Here is an 18,230-nt window from a genome sequence, read left to right as displayed (position 1 = left end):
CTATTCTAGCATCATGTTTCTTTGTGACTGTTTTCAGACATCAGGACCAGCTACCAGAGATGCCCCCTCCAAAAAAAAAATTTTAAGAAAAACCCACTAGTCAACTGTAATCATACAACCCAGAGAAAAGCTCTGCTTATCATTCTGGTGTTTATCCCATCTTTTCTCTATGTGATGCAAATTCAGATCATACTTTACATTTCTAAATATTCATATTTTTTCACTTAATACTATATTGCAAAACCTTTCTTTCCTTTATCATTATAGCATACTTTGAAAGCATCCTTTCTTAATATAGGTGTCTCATTATTTGTTCCTCTTGTTTGATATTAAAGTTGATTCCAATTTTTCATTAGAAATAATGTGACAAATACCAAATATAGATAGATAGGTAAATAGATAGATAGATAGACAGACAGACAGACAGATAGGTGATAGGTATCGTGCATCTCTTTGAGTAGTAAGAAAAAATGTAAAAAGGATCTTAGATGAAAGAGTATGAATGTACTTGACATGATTCCAAACTATCTTCTAGAAAAGTTTGTAATAATTCGTACTCTCAAATAAAGGAAATGTGAGTGTTCTACCTATCTTTTCTAAAATTAGGGGTAAGATTTACTAGAGAAAAACAGTACATTAATTGCAGGTTTTTGCATTCCTTAAATTATGGATAAGGTGTAACATCTTTCATGCTCATCGGGCATCTCTATTTTTTTCTTTTCTAAACAATGCATCCTTTGTTAATTAAATTGGGGTGGTTTTTCCTTTGCTTTTGGTACATTCTTTCAATTGTTTTATGATGTATGATTTGGGGTTTCTGGGTGGAGTCTTGTGTGAGTAAGAGATATATCTGCTCATGTGAAAGTGCCCCTTGGAGCAGTCTCCTCACCTGTTGTCAATTCCCAGCACTCTCAGGTGCTTCAAAAGTTCAATTCCCGGTGCTCCTCTGGGCTCATTGGATAATGTCACCCATGGCAGTCTGTTACACCTTAGTGGGATTTTAAATCATCTCATCATTCAATGGAATGCTCATTTATGCCTCATCTCTACACATATAATTAAAGGCCATAGTTTTCTTAAAGATATTTGCAGCATCAAATAGGAAATCGTGGGAGGCTACTGGGAGAGGAGGGCCTTAGATGCCACCCTGCCAGCTTTCTCTGTCTGCTGATGAGGCCAGTTCTAGAGCCCCATTGCTGTCACAGCAACCAGGCTCCAGCCAAGGGCAGATAACTACTCCACTCGGCCCCTGAGATAAGACAAATAGTAGGAGAACATGAATGTGAAATAATGAGGTATTACTGGAAGATAGAGTTATTTTTAAAAGGACAACGATTGCAAGAAAATCCAAAATTAATTATAGACAAAACATCAAAAGTTATTGATGAAGAGTGTTCATACTTTGTTTGTAACTTTTCTTAAAATTTGAACTTTCCTTAACTCTTTCTCAACTAGGTATTTAGAAACATAAGACGGACATTTCTAAAAATTCTCAGTTGAAAATAATTTTTAAATTTGATTTAAAAAGGTGAATAAATAATACGTTACCTTTGAAACTAGCATTGAAATGATTTCTTTTACAGTGTTGTCAATCAAATCATCTATTTTTGAATGGTACTGCTGCTAGATATTAAGAGACAAAGATGCATTAGTCAATGTGGACACAAAACTTTGTCATAAGTCATAAATGCTTTAAAGCTACTAGTTATGACATATCAGATTTACTTAAAATGATCATTTTGAACATCAGAAGAACAAAACCTTGAAAACGATCCACCCAATCAACACTTTTTACATTGTGGTTTGAAAATTTTCCCATGTGCACTGTTGAGTTAAGCAGCTAATGGGGTTATTATATAGATGAATTGGGTTCTAATTCTTATTCAGGCAGAGGAATGTGAAGGATACTTTTTGTCTTCTCCTCTATAATTAAGGTGGCCGTGTATTTTTCTAAAGGGTTGGTTTAGCTGGAGAAGCAAAAAGACTAGAAAAAGATTTAATTAATACAGCATTTCATGTCTGACAACTCTCATTCATAAGTTATTTTAAATGTGCTCTAGAAATAAAATGAGCTCCCAATTGTTCACTATAAAAGGACCTTTTTGTCAGTGCAGGGAGCAGCAGTTTATACAATTCTTACAATATGCTCAAGCAAGGGCAAAATTAAAATTTCATCAACAAAGGTGAATAGATGGTAACAAATTAATAGGCCATAAAAGGTACAATGAAACGACACTCACTCCCCATCGTTTTATTACTGCTTCCTCATAAAAAAGGCGTCTTTAAGTAGATGCAAAAAAAAAAAAAAAAAAAAAGATGTATTTAAAATAAACCTGAAAGGCTCCTTTTTTGCTTTCTTTAGAGAATACTGGAGAGTCCCATTCTTAAATTAGCAGGAGCTTCGGCTTCTACGATGTGTGAAGGCACATTCATTTAAACAGTAATTCTTCCTTTAGAAGCATTTATCTGACAGCCGATTGTCCCCAATAGCCACTTCACAGAAAATGTGACTTGTAAAGACTAACCCTATCTTGATAGTTCAAGGCTTCTGGAACAGCTAGCATAGAGTAAAAGTACTCAGGTCACTATAAACATTAGACCAACTTAGCTGCTGGTTGAATGGTTTCCTAAGATGTAAGTTTTTGAAAGCTATTTTTTCTTCTGAAAACATGTCTCAAAGTTTTCACACAAAACAAAACATCAACTGAGATCTGCTTTGGAATACGCAGGAATGATTCCTCCCCATGGGCTCTGACAGTTACAAGTGGTCATCTACCTGCATAAATAATGGAGAAAGGAAGCATAATTTTGGCGCATGTGAATCATTTTCTTTCTTTCTTTCTCTTTGTGTGTGTGTGTGTGTGTGTTGACAAGTGGTCTAAAAGTAACACATATATACGAATGTGGAACTTTCCAGGCATGTATTTCGCTTCATGAAGTGAATACTAAGTGTCTGCCTCACTAAAAGCTTTACTGATTCCCAAACTTGTGCTCCCCAGAGGATAAATGGAACAGAAAGGTAGAAGGTGGCTTTCTATTTGCAGTAGTGCTGACACTTTTGCTTTTGGAACAGCTTGAAGAGAAGGAAAAGGTGACAAAATAAAGAAAAAAGAGAGGTAGAAGAGAGAGCCTGGAAAAGCTGGTTGGTAGTTGAGATGGCCAGGAAGCCCTGCACAGACACAGGTATTAAAAAAAAAAAAAAAAAAAAAGGCCCCCAGCTCCAGCTGAAGCTGCCTAGCTGATCTGGCAGTGAAGAAGCTTATGCAAATGATGGCTGCCCTGGCTCTCCCTCTCTGCCACTCTCTTTTCACCTCCTTCTCTCTCCAAATTTGTGTCTGTGCAGCCGGAAGACATGAAATACCAGACTGAGGCTCCCTTTGGAGTAGAATATAAAAGAAATACAGCAGATGGGCTTCAAGCTTCTCACTTCACTCTGACATGGAAGGTGCCATAGAACATCCAGGGATGAAGGCACTCAGACCTTCAAAAGGTTCCATAGTCTTAAATATGCCTTATCTTCAATGTTTATCTCTATTTGCCATACATTTCCTTAAAAACAAAAAACAAAAAAAACTCAAAAGTAATCAAATGTCATCAGAAAGCTATTAAATATAAAATAATAGAACTTCTACCTGTTAAACCTTTAGGTTAGACCAATTTTGGTAATTCTTTTTTTTAGTTAAAATTATTGGGGTGACATTGGTTAATAAAATCAAATAAGTTTCAAGCGTACAATGCAATAACACATTATATATATTCAATTTTGGTAATTCTTAAAATCAAGAGATGAGCCACTAAAGAGGTCCATTTTTATTGAAAAGCAGGGAAAGTCACGGACCTTGGTAGCCATAAAATTCCTCAAAACACACACCTTTAGACTGCTTTTTTGATATCTGATCTAGCCAAAAGGAGAGAGGGAAAAGGGGAGTGGGGAAGAGAGAGGAAGTTACAGAGGAAGAAAAATATACATCTTAAATGGCCTATTTAAGGGACATACTTAAATAATATAGGGCTTGTTAGATTTATTTTAGATTTCACCACTGTAAATTTATCTGACTGGCTCAGATTTACATTAGTGCTAAATCTGAAAATTGTTTGCAACTTCTAGAATCTGCTCTAGCTGCCCAGTTGGTATAGGTGGTTTAGGAGCACTGTGAGTGGGAATGCCGTGGTGGCCTCGAAATTTGTATTTTACATATGCATTCTGCAAAATGAATAACCCATATATACCGCATACAGATAACAGAAAATCATGCAGAAAAAGTTATTTATCAGGGGATCCGGACAAACACCAAACACAGACACGCAAAAAGAGATCACAAACAGATAAGAACAGAACTTACCTGCAGAGACATTTATGTTACCTAGGCTAAAACTGATAGATTTCTCACTTAGATTAATAGACAGAATTTCTGATAAAATTCTGCAGTTTCTGTCTGCAACATAAAGATCTATAAAATTCCTAGAATATTTCAAGTTAGATCAATAATTCTACATACCAGAGCTTTGGTAGATTCCAGACCACTCTTAGACTAATTCTCCCCATATCTGCCCTCAAAAGTAAACTGTCGGTGCCTTACTTCTCCAGCAGATGACTCTGAACTTAGATTAAAACAACCTTCGAGGAATTCTTGCTTCACAGAGCGCAGGGAACTCAGAGACCAGGCACAGGTCTGAAATCCTGGCCCTCCTACACTCAGGTAAATATTATCACTTCACCTGACCTCATGTAAACCACAAGAAATGAAGACTAATCTAATGCCAGTGTCATACAGCATTCTTAAAAGATTTTGGCCCTTCTCTTGGGATGAATTTTAAAGATATTGGATTGTTAGTTCTGGAAATGTAAGTATTTTGCTATAATTGAGATCAAATCTCACACAAGTAGCCCCCCACCCCAGTTGCCTCATTAATGTGCTTTCATCCTCAGTGGATGGGCTATCCGCTGAAGAGGCTCTGAGGATACACGACTGCCTAAAGCTCGTGCAGTCATCTGCTTTTCTGGGGGGATGAATAACTAGGATTTCTAAACACTGGTGGTTTTGCACTCTCAACATCTGTCCCTGAGGACTGGCCTGAGATTGCTGACTCATTATGCACAGCTGTCACATGAGCGGATCATTCACTCACTAATCACTCCATTAAACACTGTTCTTGGCTATGGACAAGCATGTTTGCATCATCATATGCTATTTAAAAAAACAGAATCATAACTGAGGAGCACAGAAGGGGCTGCGTTGTGGGTAAGGAGCCGGGAAAGTTTTATCCCTTGGCAATGGTAATTTAACAATTTACTAGAGGTTTTGCAGAGGTAAACCCTTTATAATTTAGAAAAACATCTCTGCTAGGTTTACCTACGTATTATATATTTTTACAAAGTTCCGAATTGTGTAATGAGCTAGTCTTTTCAACAACTTTATTTGTTGCTTACTATGGAATGGAGCCTACAGTCTCGTCTATGCATGTATTTACTAAATTGCAACAATTCCAAAACTTATCTCAAGCACATACAGAGAGAGAAAGCCTGCATAATTGGGTGGGTATATTTATTGAAGATTAAAAGCAAAGTATAAAATCTTATTTTTGCATTGAAATTCTTGTTTACCACTTTTCAGGGTTGCTAGTGGGTTTTACACCTGCACATTTTGAACTATATTAATTGTGTGAAAGTTGTAGGGAACTAATTGTCTCTTGTGAGAAGGTACAGGTGCAGACATAATGAACAGTAGCAGATTACCCTTCAAAAACTATCTACCTATTAATGTAAAGAATCATTTGACAATGCACCAGTGTTTTATCATTTGTGGATGTGCCTGTTTTCTTTTTAAGTACTAGAGTGAGTTGTTTCTGACAGGGGAGGATTTTTAAAGCCGTGACAACAAGTCAGTCTGTTCATTCAACAAATATTTACTAAGAGCCCATTGTGTGTCAGGTACTGCAGTGTATGTTAAAATAAGAACAAATGGATAAATCAAGTATTAATGGGAAGAGGCAAACCTGATGAAAAATGGATGGGCTTATTATAAAGAGACTTAAGACAATATCCTTGAGCAGACAATCAAAGGTTTACGTACGGGTATTGAAAAACATGAGAAAGTAGAGATAAGCCATTGATATCCAAACCAGCTGCCTCCTTATTCAGATAATTAGAGATAATAAATCATGTTGTAAGTGATCAGAGGATGATAATTACTGAACATTCTACAACTCTTACATCATCAGTTACTTAATCTGTAAGGTTGTATGCTATGGCATTAGAGATACATCTTTTCCACCTGAATTGCCCAAAGAATGAAATATGTGTAAATATACAAAAATTACCATCAAATAGGTAACATCTATATCTGGTTGAATAAGTATGAATGTCACAAACAGTGAGCCTTCTCTTCCTCTCCCACAGGTATCTAAGTGCTTCTGCTCAGACGAGAATTATTAGCCCAGTGAAGAGTCCTGGTGAGTTTGAATCCCAGGTGTAGTGTCAACTGTAAGACTTGTAAGATTTCACGTATCCACACAGCACAAAAACATTTTGATTTATGAATATGTGTATATTTAATCTAGTCAGTCTAGTCCATATATATGCATATATATTTTTTCTAGTCAATCTTGTATGCATAAAGGTTTTCAAACCAGGTTCCTCCGAGGTTCTATGTGGTACCTGGAGAAAAGTTTGTGTTGTGGAGGGAAAGGCTCCTGACACAGGCCTGCCTCTGATGATGGTTACATCCCAGGCCATGAGAGGGAGAAAAGACTATATCTATCACTGGTGGGCATGTCCCATACTGAAAGTCACAATCGGGTTCTTCTGTATGAAGTGACCTGGACACTGGCCTTATAGTCTTTGAACTTAAGGGTTACCCTGCTACATACTGTATGTCATCTAAAGCCCCAATCTCTAATTGTTTTTAGTATTAGTGAAAGTAGATAGTACAGATATATGGATCTTGAAGACGTTAATAATCATTCTGTTTCTGAATTTATTTAGAACTTAGTTTAAAGGAGGGTGAATTCATTTGGCCTTAAATAATTTTAACTTTAAAAATCTAAGAGTAGTTTGTAGATTCTTCAGCCTAACAGGCAAGAAATATCTCTTGACATTATTTAAGGTATAAGTATTTACATGTTTTAATTTTTGGGGTTATTTCCACGTTACCGTAAGCTGTTAGCATTTTACTCACAGACAGAAACCAAAAACCTGAAAATAGAATTAATTATATTATTTTAATTTGAGAAGATGAAAGTAAAAAATGCACATTTATGAAAATAATCATTCAAATGAGAATGTGGTTAAAAAAAAAATGACTTACCCATTGACTACCAAACTGGATCATGTCATGGGAGAAAAAAAAAAAGACAATGAAAGCAAACATATGGGAAAAGTAAAGAAATGATGAAAAAGTAATCACAATGAAAAAAAGGCAACAAAATGTCAACTTAAACAGATAATCTAAGAAAAACAGATCTATTTTCACCCAATTATAACTCAACAAAAATAAATCATGGGGTAAAATAAGTTATTTCTGAATATAGAACCAAACAAAACATAAACAATGTTGAAACAATGGTATATTTATTGAAAAGAACGAAGTTTAATTTTCACTTATGTTTCACCTTGGTCTTTACAAAATAGAAACTTTTGTGTAAATAAAATATTTCATATGCTATTTTCTGTGGCTTGTTTTTTGAATGCAAACTGGATACTCTAGATTTGTATAAACAAAGCAGGTAGCTTTCTCATTTGCTTATGAAAAGTAAGCTTTATGTAAATACACAACACCTAAGCTGTTAAAAGGTATATCTGAAATTAACGCCATTTATAAAATTTGAGGCAGTCTTTATATAAAAAGAAGAAACTGACAAAAGCAAAGGATAAAGGGCACTTAACTGTCGTAGTAAGGAAAAGACCAAACATATGTATTGGAAAACTTGGTCTTTTTCAATCTAACCAAGTGAATGACTTCTGGAAAGAGCATGCTCTTCTGCCAAGATGCCCTGTGCTGCATCTCCACATGTGACACTCAATCCACTTACCTCTTGTCCTCCATCCAGTGCACAGAGTTTGGTGCTTTGCTTTTTGGCATCGACTAACACATTAAACATGGTACACACAGAAGCTGGAATGCGCAAGTCAGTGGTTTTGTTTGCCTTTTGCAGCTTGAGTTCAAATGCAGTTCTTGTTCTATTCATTAAAACATGAATTCAGAGTAAGAAATTCTGACATATGTCCCACCTGTTTTGTAAAAGTGAAATCAACACTACAAGATGCTAATTTAAAATATGCAAATAAGGAGTGTAGCAGTGCTTGGGAACTGGGGTTGGGCTGCTCTTCTTTCCAGGTGTCTCATATGAAAGATTGGACTGTGACATTTTATATTAAACATAGCTTTTGCAGTCACTCAGACAATATCGCTACCCAAATGAAGCTATTTGCTACATCTAGTGTATCACTTTTTTAAAAGGAAAAACCTCTTAGTTTCACTTAACTGCCTGAATAACCAAGTAGAAAAATCACTCACTTCTCTGTATTAAAGCAGAATAAACCCTCCATGTGAAGATTTACCAAATCAAAAAAAAATTTGAGTTGGGAAAACTCTAGAACATCATAATTAATGTACAACACAGAATGTGTAATTCTTTTACATCATTTAGGTTCTCTTTCAAATACTTAAAGTTGCAGTTAGGCTTTTGAAAGCAACTGCATAGCAGGCAATTCAGAATTGGTCTTGGTAAATACCCAAAGAATATCCATAGATTTGACATACCAGAATCACAGATGATAAACATAATTTTTTTAAACATTAAATTACCTAATTCATGGCCTTGCCTTGGGAGGCCATTAAACATTACTCTGAAGACTGGATTTTTCTTGCTTTAAAGAATTCAGGATTATTGAAGTGTTCCCACCAGTGTTTGTCACTCAACTATGAGGCCCATTGTTCTTGTACATATCATGAACAGGGCAACGACAAAACAATCACTGGCTAGTTAGGATGTGATGCTGATTTTGTAAGAACTATTAAAAAACGAAAGCACATTCGGAAGAATGCAGAGCTTCATAACTTATTTCTGGTAAAGTTCTGATGAATGTGAATGGATACTTGGAACTCACTTAATTGGGACAGGGAATACCAGAAAACACAACTGATGGCACTGATCATAATTTGAGTTTGCCATGACATTTCATAGCACGCAGACATGGTACGTAATGCATAAAGCATCTAACAGACCTTTTCCGTATGTCTCAGGAAGTGTTGCCTTGGGAATTTAAAACACAGTATTCCCAGAGAGAGAACAATGAGCACAACAGAAATGATTAATATGGTATGGGTGCTAGCGATGAGGGCAATGGTTAAGAGATGTGAAAAAAACTATCAGGCCAATTTTATCAATTACATGGGTTCCCAGAATTTAGGTCAGAACACCTAATAACCATTACATTTGTGAAGAGTGGGAAATATTGCAATCTTTCTCGTGACAATTACATAAAAGGTAGTTGGTGAAAAGTTGTATTTTGGGTGCTGGCATATTAAGCAGCAACTTGAAAATACATGTCTACCTTTTGACACAGGCCTCTATCATATCACTGGCCATTAGTTTAAGTCTTTGTTCTAAGTGGTGGGCAAATTCTTGTTCAGGCCAGTGAAGGTCAAAGACAAACATTTGCAGGGCATCAAGTTTCCAAAAAAGGTCTTCTGATGTTGCTGAGCCATTGCTAGAAGAAAAAGGAAAAATGAAGAACATCATGAACTTCCACTGTTAGCTCTGGGGATCACAAGATGTTTTTTCCTTTTTGTATCCATTGCCATTAGTGAAAAAAATAGCACTTAAAATCTCTAATGATTGATATTTTCTCTATTCAACTTTCTAATTCTTCCTTTTCACTTCTTAATGAAAAAGGCAAGGCAAGGAGGACAAAATAGAAATATATATAATAGTAAAGATTCATAAAAAGGGATAAAATGGATAGACTACTTTAGTAGGGAAATCAAATTGTGTGTATAAGAACAAACATTTTAAATATTCTTTACTAGTCTCTAGGGTAAAGATTAAAATATATTAAAATATATTAAAATATATTTCCTACTAGAAATTCAGAAAACTATGTTTTACGCAAGAAAATCCATGTGATAGCAACTACTAGCTTTACTCTTCTACTCATGCGCCTCTGTCATCATGATGGGTAGTTTCCATCTAACACAGAAATGACATACAAGTGCTCTTAAGTTGGAGCAAAATTATGTCTATTTCAGGTCCTACCTAACTATGGAGCCAAGATCTACTATACATTCACCACTACGGTAACATTACTCTATATTTTCACACCATATGTGAAGGTAATTTGTACCAGAGTACATATAATATTTAGGCAAATTATAATACTATTACTTTCTATTATGCAAGTATACAGCCTAATAGAAAAATAGATGTTTTGAAAGTAAAATAATCCTACATTAAAACGTGTTGAAACTTAATTGTAGAAGAGGACAAAAGTTTAAAAAAAGCTGCTGTATGATTATGATTAATTTCTCCTCAGCTTTCCACTGATTGTTGAACATATACTAATCTAAAATTTATATTTTTAGTTTGTAAAAGAAAATTTAAAAAATAAAATAAAACCTTTCATCACAAGGGCATGGTGTAAAACTTTTATAAAAAAACAAAATTATTTCAAATAGCCATATTATTTAGATAAATATATCTTAATTAGCTAACTTAAATAAAATCACCTCTTGCTCTGGCTGGTTAAAAGCTTATATCTGCTCCCGCTTGCAGCCTCAGCATCTTACCTCCATCACCAATCTACTTTGCTTTCCTTCACTCATTCTGCCAATAATTCCTCATGACTCCTTGTCTAGCCAAGATGTCCTCAGAGTTAAAATTCTCAAAGGACCAATCATAGCACAACACTGAATACTACCCACAGCATTGTATTGACTAAATATCTCCTAACTTTAATATTTAGTGCTCCCAAAGTACCATTAAACAAAAGAACCAAACAATACCATGCTGACATTGCTGTGAAAACTGTTTGAAAAAACACTGTATTTACTTCTCCTTTTTGTTATATGTATAATAAAAACAGAGAAAAAATGACCAAGAAAAATCCTCCTTTATATAGTGTACAATTTGGTAGATTAGAGAATCTATGTTTTAAGAGTAACAATATAATTGGTAAAGAAGCAAATCTACTTATAATTTTTTACTTAGGAGAAATATAAGTAGCTATTTGAAACACGTTGGCATTCTTTAACAGATTAACAAAATAGCAACAGCAAAAACCATAATAAAAAGAAATCCCAAATAGTAAAGGTAGAATTCTATTAAAAAAAGATTTTCTCATAATAGGTAACAATTAAATCTTTATAGAGAATATGGATGTATGTTACTTCTGTTCTTTAATACTATGGTAAGATTCTGAACAATAAATGTGCCTAATTGGGAATGTAATTAAGATAACAAGTGTTTGTTAATTTAAATAGATGAAAAAAGTGTAAATAGGTTTTCTCTTGAGTTGATATATATAACTCGCAATTTTTTCAGAACATTTTCATTTAAAAATTATTTCTAATCAGTGACTTATTCCTAAAAGTATTATTAACTGATTAAGGAATTCGAACATGAATAGCAGACTCAGATAATTTTCTAAATTGTCTTGAAACTTATCTCACTGGCATTCATTTCTAGAACTAAAAAACCCAGAATGAGGATTTTACATACAGGGAATGATATGGAGAAGCAGCTATTAAGGTGATTTATACATTAGTAGATAGGGATACATCTTCAAACCCATGGTTACTTTGATATTACTAATCTTTACTTAATCAGTAGTTGTATTTTTAATTCCTTATATACGTGAAATGAAAATGTTTTTTGCTATTTAATGTTTTCTAGCAAAAGTTCAAGAAACTAATTGCAATGACATCATAACATCATGAGTAATTCTGATACCTTGATAAAGAGCCTAATGTTGATATCTTAGCGGGTAAAGATAATGGTGGCTAATTTGTAAAATATATTTTTTATTTGCCCAGAACAATAAAAGTGCATAAACACTTGATTTACAGAGCCATGATTTGTCATGGTTCACGTCCTGAGATGCAGGTCACTTTAAAAAGGAGTTCTCAAGAATGAGATTCAGGGTTCACACATATATCAATATAAGAGAAAAAAAATCCCCAAATTTCACAAGGTAATGCCTGAAATAGCATTCTTAGTAAAATCAAGATTGTTAAACAAATGAGGAATAAGGATAAAGAGGAGTTAAATTATTAAACAATATAAAGAAGTCCAAAATAATCATACACTTAGAAAGGTTCATTATACTTCCTAGGTAACTTCTGAGCACCACACAGACATCATTCTACACAATATAGTGGCCCAAAGTATCTGCCTATAAGAATAAGGTTCACATGTGATCTAATAGCCTAATTATTATTATGAGTAAAGTGATAATGTTTACCTTGCAGAAATATTGCCAAACTATTGTGCAAGTTATTTTTCTCTTTCTTGGTCTTCTATCTTTTCTCGCTATATGCAGACTAGAGTGGGAATAGATTTGACAGGTGGTAGTAGGATAGGTAGGAAGGATGATAAACAAGTCTTAACCAGTATATTCTCTGGAAGCAGAATAAATTAATGATAGAGTGAGGGCATTTGAGTCAAGCAACCTGGGTTGAAATCTTATCTCTGCCGCTTACTATGAGATATTGGGAAAATTTTGTTTCTTAACTTCTTTGTGACTAAGTTTCCTTAATTGTAAAATGGGGTAATGACATCTACCTCACAGGGTTGTTGCACAGCTTAAATGTAATAAAGAATTTGGCCTTGTACCTGGAACATAATATATTCTCAGTAAATTATAGCTATTTCTCCCCTCCTTCTAATTATTATTCTTTCTAGCTGACTTCATGTGAGATGTTGGGCCAAGTATGGACTATTATTAAGTTAATTTGATTGCTGTAATGGTCATGCTTTTGAAAACTATACAGTTAATAATAATAAAGATGATTGATGATAGTAATAATTATAGTAATAACAATCATCATATAGAGTAGTAGTAGTTATCATTTATTGAGAACTTACGATGTGCCAGGCACTTTTCACAGTTCTTTTTTAATCCTCATAAAAACATCTTTAAATTAGATGTCATAACCATTTTAGAGTTGAGGAATGTGAGGCTAAGAAAGACTCAACGATTAATAAATCAGAATCTAAATTCGGGGCTAATCGATATGAAAGCCCATGTCCTTTTCACTTTAATGACTTAGTTACTGAATCTGTAACAGGCAGGCTCACCACAACATGGAGTTACTAAATACAGTTTTCGATGACATGAAAATTATTTTTAAAATAATAAGGGACATCAACTGATATATGAAAGGGTAAAAGAAGACCTTGCTAGTGTTGGGAAATAAAGGACAACCCCTTCTCTGTAACCCCTTCTACTGTTTCTTTAAAGGTGAGACTAAGATAAAAATAGAAAACAATTACATTCTTGAAACTGTTCTTACAATGGTTTTCTACCAGCACGAGAGAAGTCATGTGGGCAGTAACAAAGCTGGAGCCAGGTAAGGATCCCAGACATATTGTTTACCACACTGATTGTCTGAATTTGAAGAACTCTGGTTATAGCACTTAAGCCAGAGTATTGCCCCACAGATTACATATGAACTACATCAAACCAGCGAGTGCTTAAAAAAAAAAATCTCTGTGATTTATCATCCATGTGCTAAGCTTAGCTTAATAGCTTAAGAAACTGAAAACAAATAAAACCAAAACATAGTATTCCTCAATCAATGATGATAAATGCCATGCGATCTAAACACATCTGCACAGAATACAGCCCAGGCCATGCACTAGCTAACACGCCACCAGGAAATAAGTGAGGAATACACACGTGGACTCATATAAAGAAGCCATCCATGTAGGAGTAGAAAAGCTAGGAATCTGTGGAAGATTAAGAGGCAGACTTGCAACTTTTGGAAGAGCTACATTGGGAAGACTGTTGGCGATATTCCTGTAAAGAAACAAACAACGTGGGAAGGGTCCACCATAAGCAATAACTACAGTTGGCCATGTGTAAAGTCACAGGTCAGGACAGAGGGGGCAGATGCTCTATGGGCACTAGGCAAGATACGTACTTGACAGGTTGCCATGTCTCTTGCTCAAAACCTCTGTGAATTGACTGGGCGATGGAGGACTCCATGAGATCGACGTAGCGGACAACCAAGGGCACAAAGATTTCTTGCAAGTGTTTGTGAAATTTTCCATTACATAAAAGTGCTGAAATAGTCAAGCAGAAACATGTTTGTCAGAGGATAATAGCAGGCATCTGGAAAATATGGGCAAAAGAACTTTTCCTGAAAGAGTCTGCCACGGAAGAACTAATAAAATACAGATGGTAATGGATCTTGCTCCTCATATTGAATATGATCATGAAAACTGATCAAAAAGTATTACTGACCTTCTATATAAGGCTCTCAAAAAACACAGTTCTCTAAAACGTTGCTGGAAGGTGGTATGTTTTTACTTTCTAAGAGGTTTAACACACGAGGCATATGACCACTTGCTAGAGACTCAAGGGAACTGCTGGATCCCCTGAAGGTCCTGGCAAATGTAAATATAGCAATTAAACAGAGTCGCACTCCCTATGCTGTACTGTGTAACACAGAAGCGCTAAACCTGTTTAACTCTAAGAGCTAAGCTTGATTACTTCTCAGAGAAACACTTGTTAAATTCACCAAGAAGGTGACTGTGGCCTTGGGAAGGTTGATTCTAACTCGTGAACTTTTTAGTTATTTGTGGATTTTCTTTTTAGTCATTTGATTTTCCACATGTGCCATTAAAAACAGTCAGCACATCATTTGCATTTTTCAGTTGTCTGTCTGTCTTGAATGAATCATGGTATGGAACACCCTGCCTACAGCAGTTGTAGAAGTCTTAGAATTTGTGCTACTGAGACCAGACTGCTGGGGAAGGTATACCTACCTCCATCAGAAGAAGGATGTTTTCCATGCACAGCACATACTTTCATTAGAACATCAGTCAGTGCTGTAGACTGAATGTTTGTGTCTCCTCCTCCCCCCACCCAAATTCTTATGTTGAAATCCCAACACCCAATGTGATGGTGTTAGGATATGGGGCTTCGGAGAGTGACTAGGTCATGAGGGCAGAACCCTCAAGATTAGTATCTTGGGATTAGTATCCTTATAAAGGAGATCCCAGAAAGACCCCTCCACCCTTTCACCATGTGAGGACATAGGGTAGCTGTTTATGAAGCAGGCTCTCACTAGACACTGAATCTATCTATAACGTGATCTTAGACTCCCAGCCTCAAAGGAGCCCCAAAGAGCTCTCTTGCCCTCTTTCCACCATGTGAGGATAGAATGAGAAGTTGGCAGTCTGAAATCCAAAAGAGGATTCTCACCAGAACCTGACCATGTTGGCACTCTGACCTTGGACTTTCAGCCTCCAGAACTATAAGAAATAAATTTCTGTTGTTTATAATCCACCCAGACTGTGCTACTCTGTTATAGCAGCTCGAATGGACTAAGACATTCAGGATGTGCCTATGTTGCACCACAAAAAAATAGAGAATCTTTAGGAAAACACGAAATAAAGATAAGTCATATTCAATAAAGAATTTGTAATTTTTGGATGATGATACATATTTTTCAAGTGAACATATCCTAAACCCAGTTGTGAGCTTTAGAAGGACTAGAAAGCCAGTGTGGCAGGAGTAGAGAGAGGGAGGGGGAAGAATAGTTCAAGTGATATCTAGATCGTGGAACATGGTGAGAAGTATGGGTTTTATTGGGTACAGTGGGAAACATTATTCCTTTTATTATTATTAAGTAGAGGAGTGACATGATATACTGTCTCTGGCGGCTATGTGGGAAATAGAGTAGGTGGCCAAGAGTGGAAGCAGAGAAGGTAGTTAGTGCGAAGTTCTTTATTGCAAAAGACCAGGTAAAGAATAATGCTGATGGCGATGACGATGGCGGTGGTGGTGGTGGTGACTGTGGTGGCATGAGTCAGAGTGCTAAGATGGAGAATGGGGGAAAATCTCTCAGTAATCCCATTCTCTTATGGATTTGAACAGCTGTATATGCTTATAATTACTAATTCTAATTACTAGCAACTCTAATAGTAGTTTCTCATAAAATACTCAGCAAAATATATTTCCCACATAATTTCCTTCAGGGAAAAAACACCCAGAAAGGCTAAATAATGTTTTAAGATTTGGGCAAAGTATGTGACACTACAGACACATAAGAGTAGGAAGTAATTCTAAATACAGAAGGAAATACAACACTTTTTTTTTTTTAAATTTCTAGTTGATATGGTTTAGTACTTTATGTGGTTAAATAATCTTTCCTGGCTTATCTATATGCTAAAAGATTCCCTAATAAAGTAGGAATGATAATCATATTTAAGGATAAATGTCTTATTTAGGAGACTAATATTATCTTAATGATGTTTTCATTAGCACACTGAAAGAAGCTTTATTTATTCCTGGAGATTCAATCATAGAGCTAGAAGGTACTATAGATCATGTAATTCAATTCCTTTTACTAAATTTCACCTAAAATAAGGACACTGAACATTACAGATAAAATATTCTCAAACCGTCTAAATAATTGTGCTAAGCAAATTAAAAACTATACCCAAATTTGAATTTATCAGATCTCTAGTTAACAACTTTCCTTTTCTTCTTTCTCTTCCTCCTCAGCACTAGCATTTTCAGAATGTCAAGTGCGATGCTAACTGCTTGATATGAATTCTCTCATTTTATCATCACAAAAACTCTATGAGGCACTATAATTTCTTTGTCTTATTAATAAGGAAACTGAGGCACACAGAATTTAAGACACTTGTCCAAGTCATTTAGTCATTAGACAGTAGAACAAGAATTTTATGTCAGAGCTCCCTCTTAATTTCCACAAAATTATAATACCATTTCCCTCAATTTATGTTACCATAAACTTTATCTCTCTGTCCACCCATTCATATATCTGTCCAAACTACCATCATCATATCAGCATCTTCTAAGACCTAGAAATGTAGTACAGTACATTGTTTTAGGCTGAAAAAAAAATCTTGCAAATAACCAACATATTACACCATGTCTTAGATAAATTATAATTTTTGAGAATTAGAATTTTGAAAAACTGTTATAATATGAAAAAGTCAAGAAGTTAAGCAAAACCATGACATTCAATGAATATAAAGTTTTGACAATCTTACATTGCTATACAGCTAGACTGTAGGCCTAAGCCTTATTTTATATGGCCTACTAATAAAAAATATGAAGAACTTCAGGCTGTACATCTTGATAGGTAGTGTCATTATTTTAAGTACTCCAAGACAAATGCATGTGAGTATGTAACAAATTATTACATCTACAAATAAGCACCAACCTCATTAGTTCACGTGCTACTTTATTACACATTTAGAGATTAGATATGTTAGCTATTAAGTCATACTTTGTTAAAATAAAGAAGCATGTACGGAAAAATCACATTCAATGTTATTATTAAATGTTATAATGATTCTAAGACGAAGTAGCAGTTGATTCATATTTATTTTTAGCAAGATCTCTTTTTTTACATACTTGATAAGCACTAAATTCATTATCCTGTTAAACAAGTCTGCTTCTCTTGTATTCCCATCATGAGTGAAAATAGAGACTGTCACTATACTACCTGATTACTATAGCAGTAACCTGAAATTTGTACCACAGACCTTTCCTTCACTTCCTACACCCAATCAGTAATCAAGACCTGTGCGTTTCATATCCTTATCGTCTATCACTTCCACTTTCTCTCTTCATCATCACTGCCGCTGCACTAGTTCTAGCATTCTCATTGAGCTCTTGCCTTGAATAATGCAATAATCCCCTAACCAGTCTTTAGGCTCCAAATGTTCCCACTGCCAATTCATCTTCTTAAAATCTCAAGCAGAAGAGCTTGCTAAAACGTAAAACTAATAATGTCCCTTCTAAAGATTATAAACTTTTAATGGATCATCGTGACAAACTCTAAAAGCCTTAGCATGGTATGAAAGCCATCCATGATTTGTCTTGAAATGACCTCTCTGGCTCATTTCTTTTGTCTGCTTCTGTTTCCTGTAATGTTCATGGTTCAGTTCAAGTATACGCCTTTTCCTGCAAACCCTTCTTGAAATGCCTCATCTTGCTGTCCCCTTGCCCAATTATGGTTTCCCCTGTT

General features: G+C 35.2%; 1 protein-coding gene across 1 annotated transcript in view; it reads right to left on the bottom strand.

Annotated features, from left to right (window-relative positions):
• CADPS2 (calcium dependent secretion activator 2) overlaps positions 1–18,230 on the bottom strand; it is a 472,387-nt gene that overhangs the window by 41,492 nt on the left and 412,665 nt on the right. The window contains exons 20-24 of the mRNA XM_015588309.1: positions 14,142–14,283; positions 9,557–9,712; positions 8,032–8,179; positions 7,308–7,322; positions 1,549–1,623 (exon numbers count right to left, since the gene is read on the bottom strand). Coding sequence (XP_015443795.1) covers positions 1,549–1,623; positions 7,308–7,322; positions 8,032–8,179; positions 9,557–9,712; positions 14,142–14,283 — 536 coding nt within the window. The remainder of the gene's footprint in view (positions 1–1,548; positions 1,624–7,307; positions 7,323–8,031; positions 8,180–9,556; positions 9,713–14,141; positions 14,284–18,230) is intronic.

Source organism: Pteropus alecto, unplaced genomic scaffold (assembly GCF_000325575.1).
Source record: "Pteropus alecto unplaced genomic scaffold, ASM32557v1 scaffold22, whole genome shotgun sequence".
NCBI lineage: Eukaryota > Metazoa > Chordata > Mammalia > Chiroptera > Pteropodidae > Pteropus > Pteropus alecto.
This window is presented reverse-complemented; position numbering and strand designations above follow the sequence as displayed.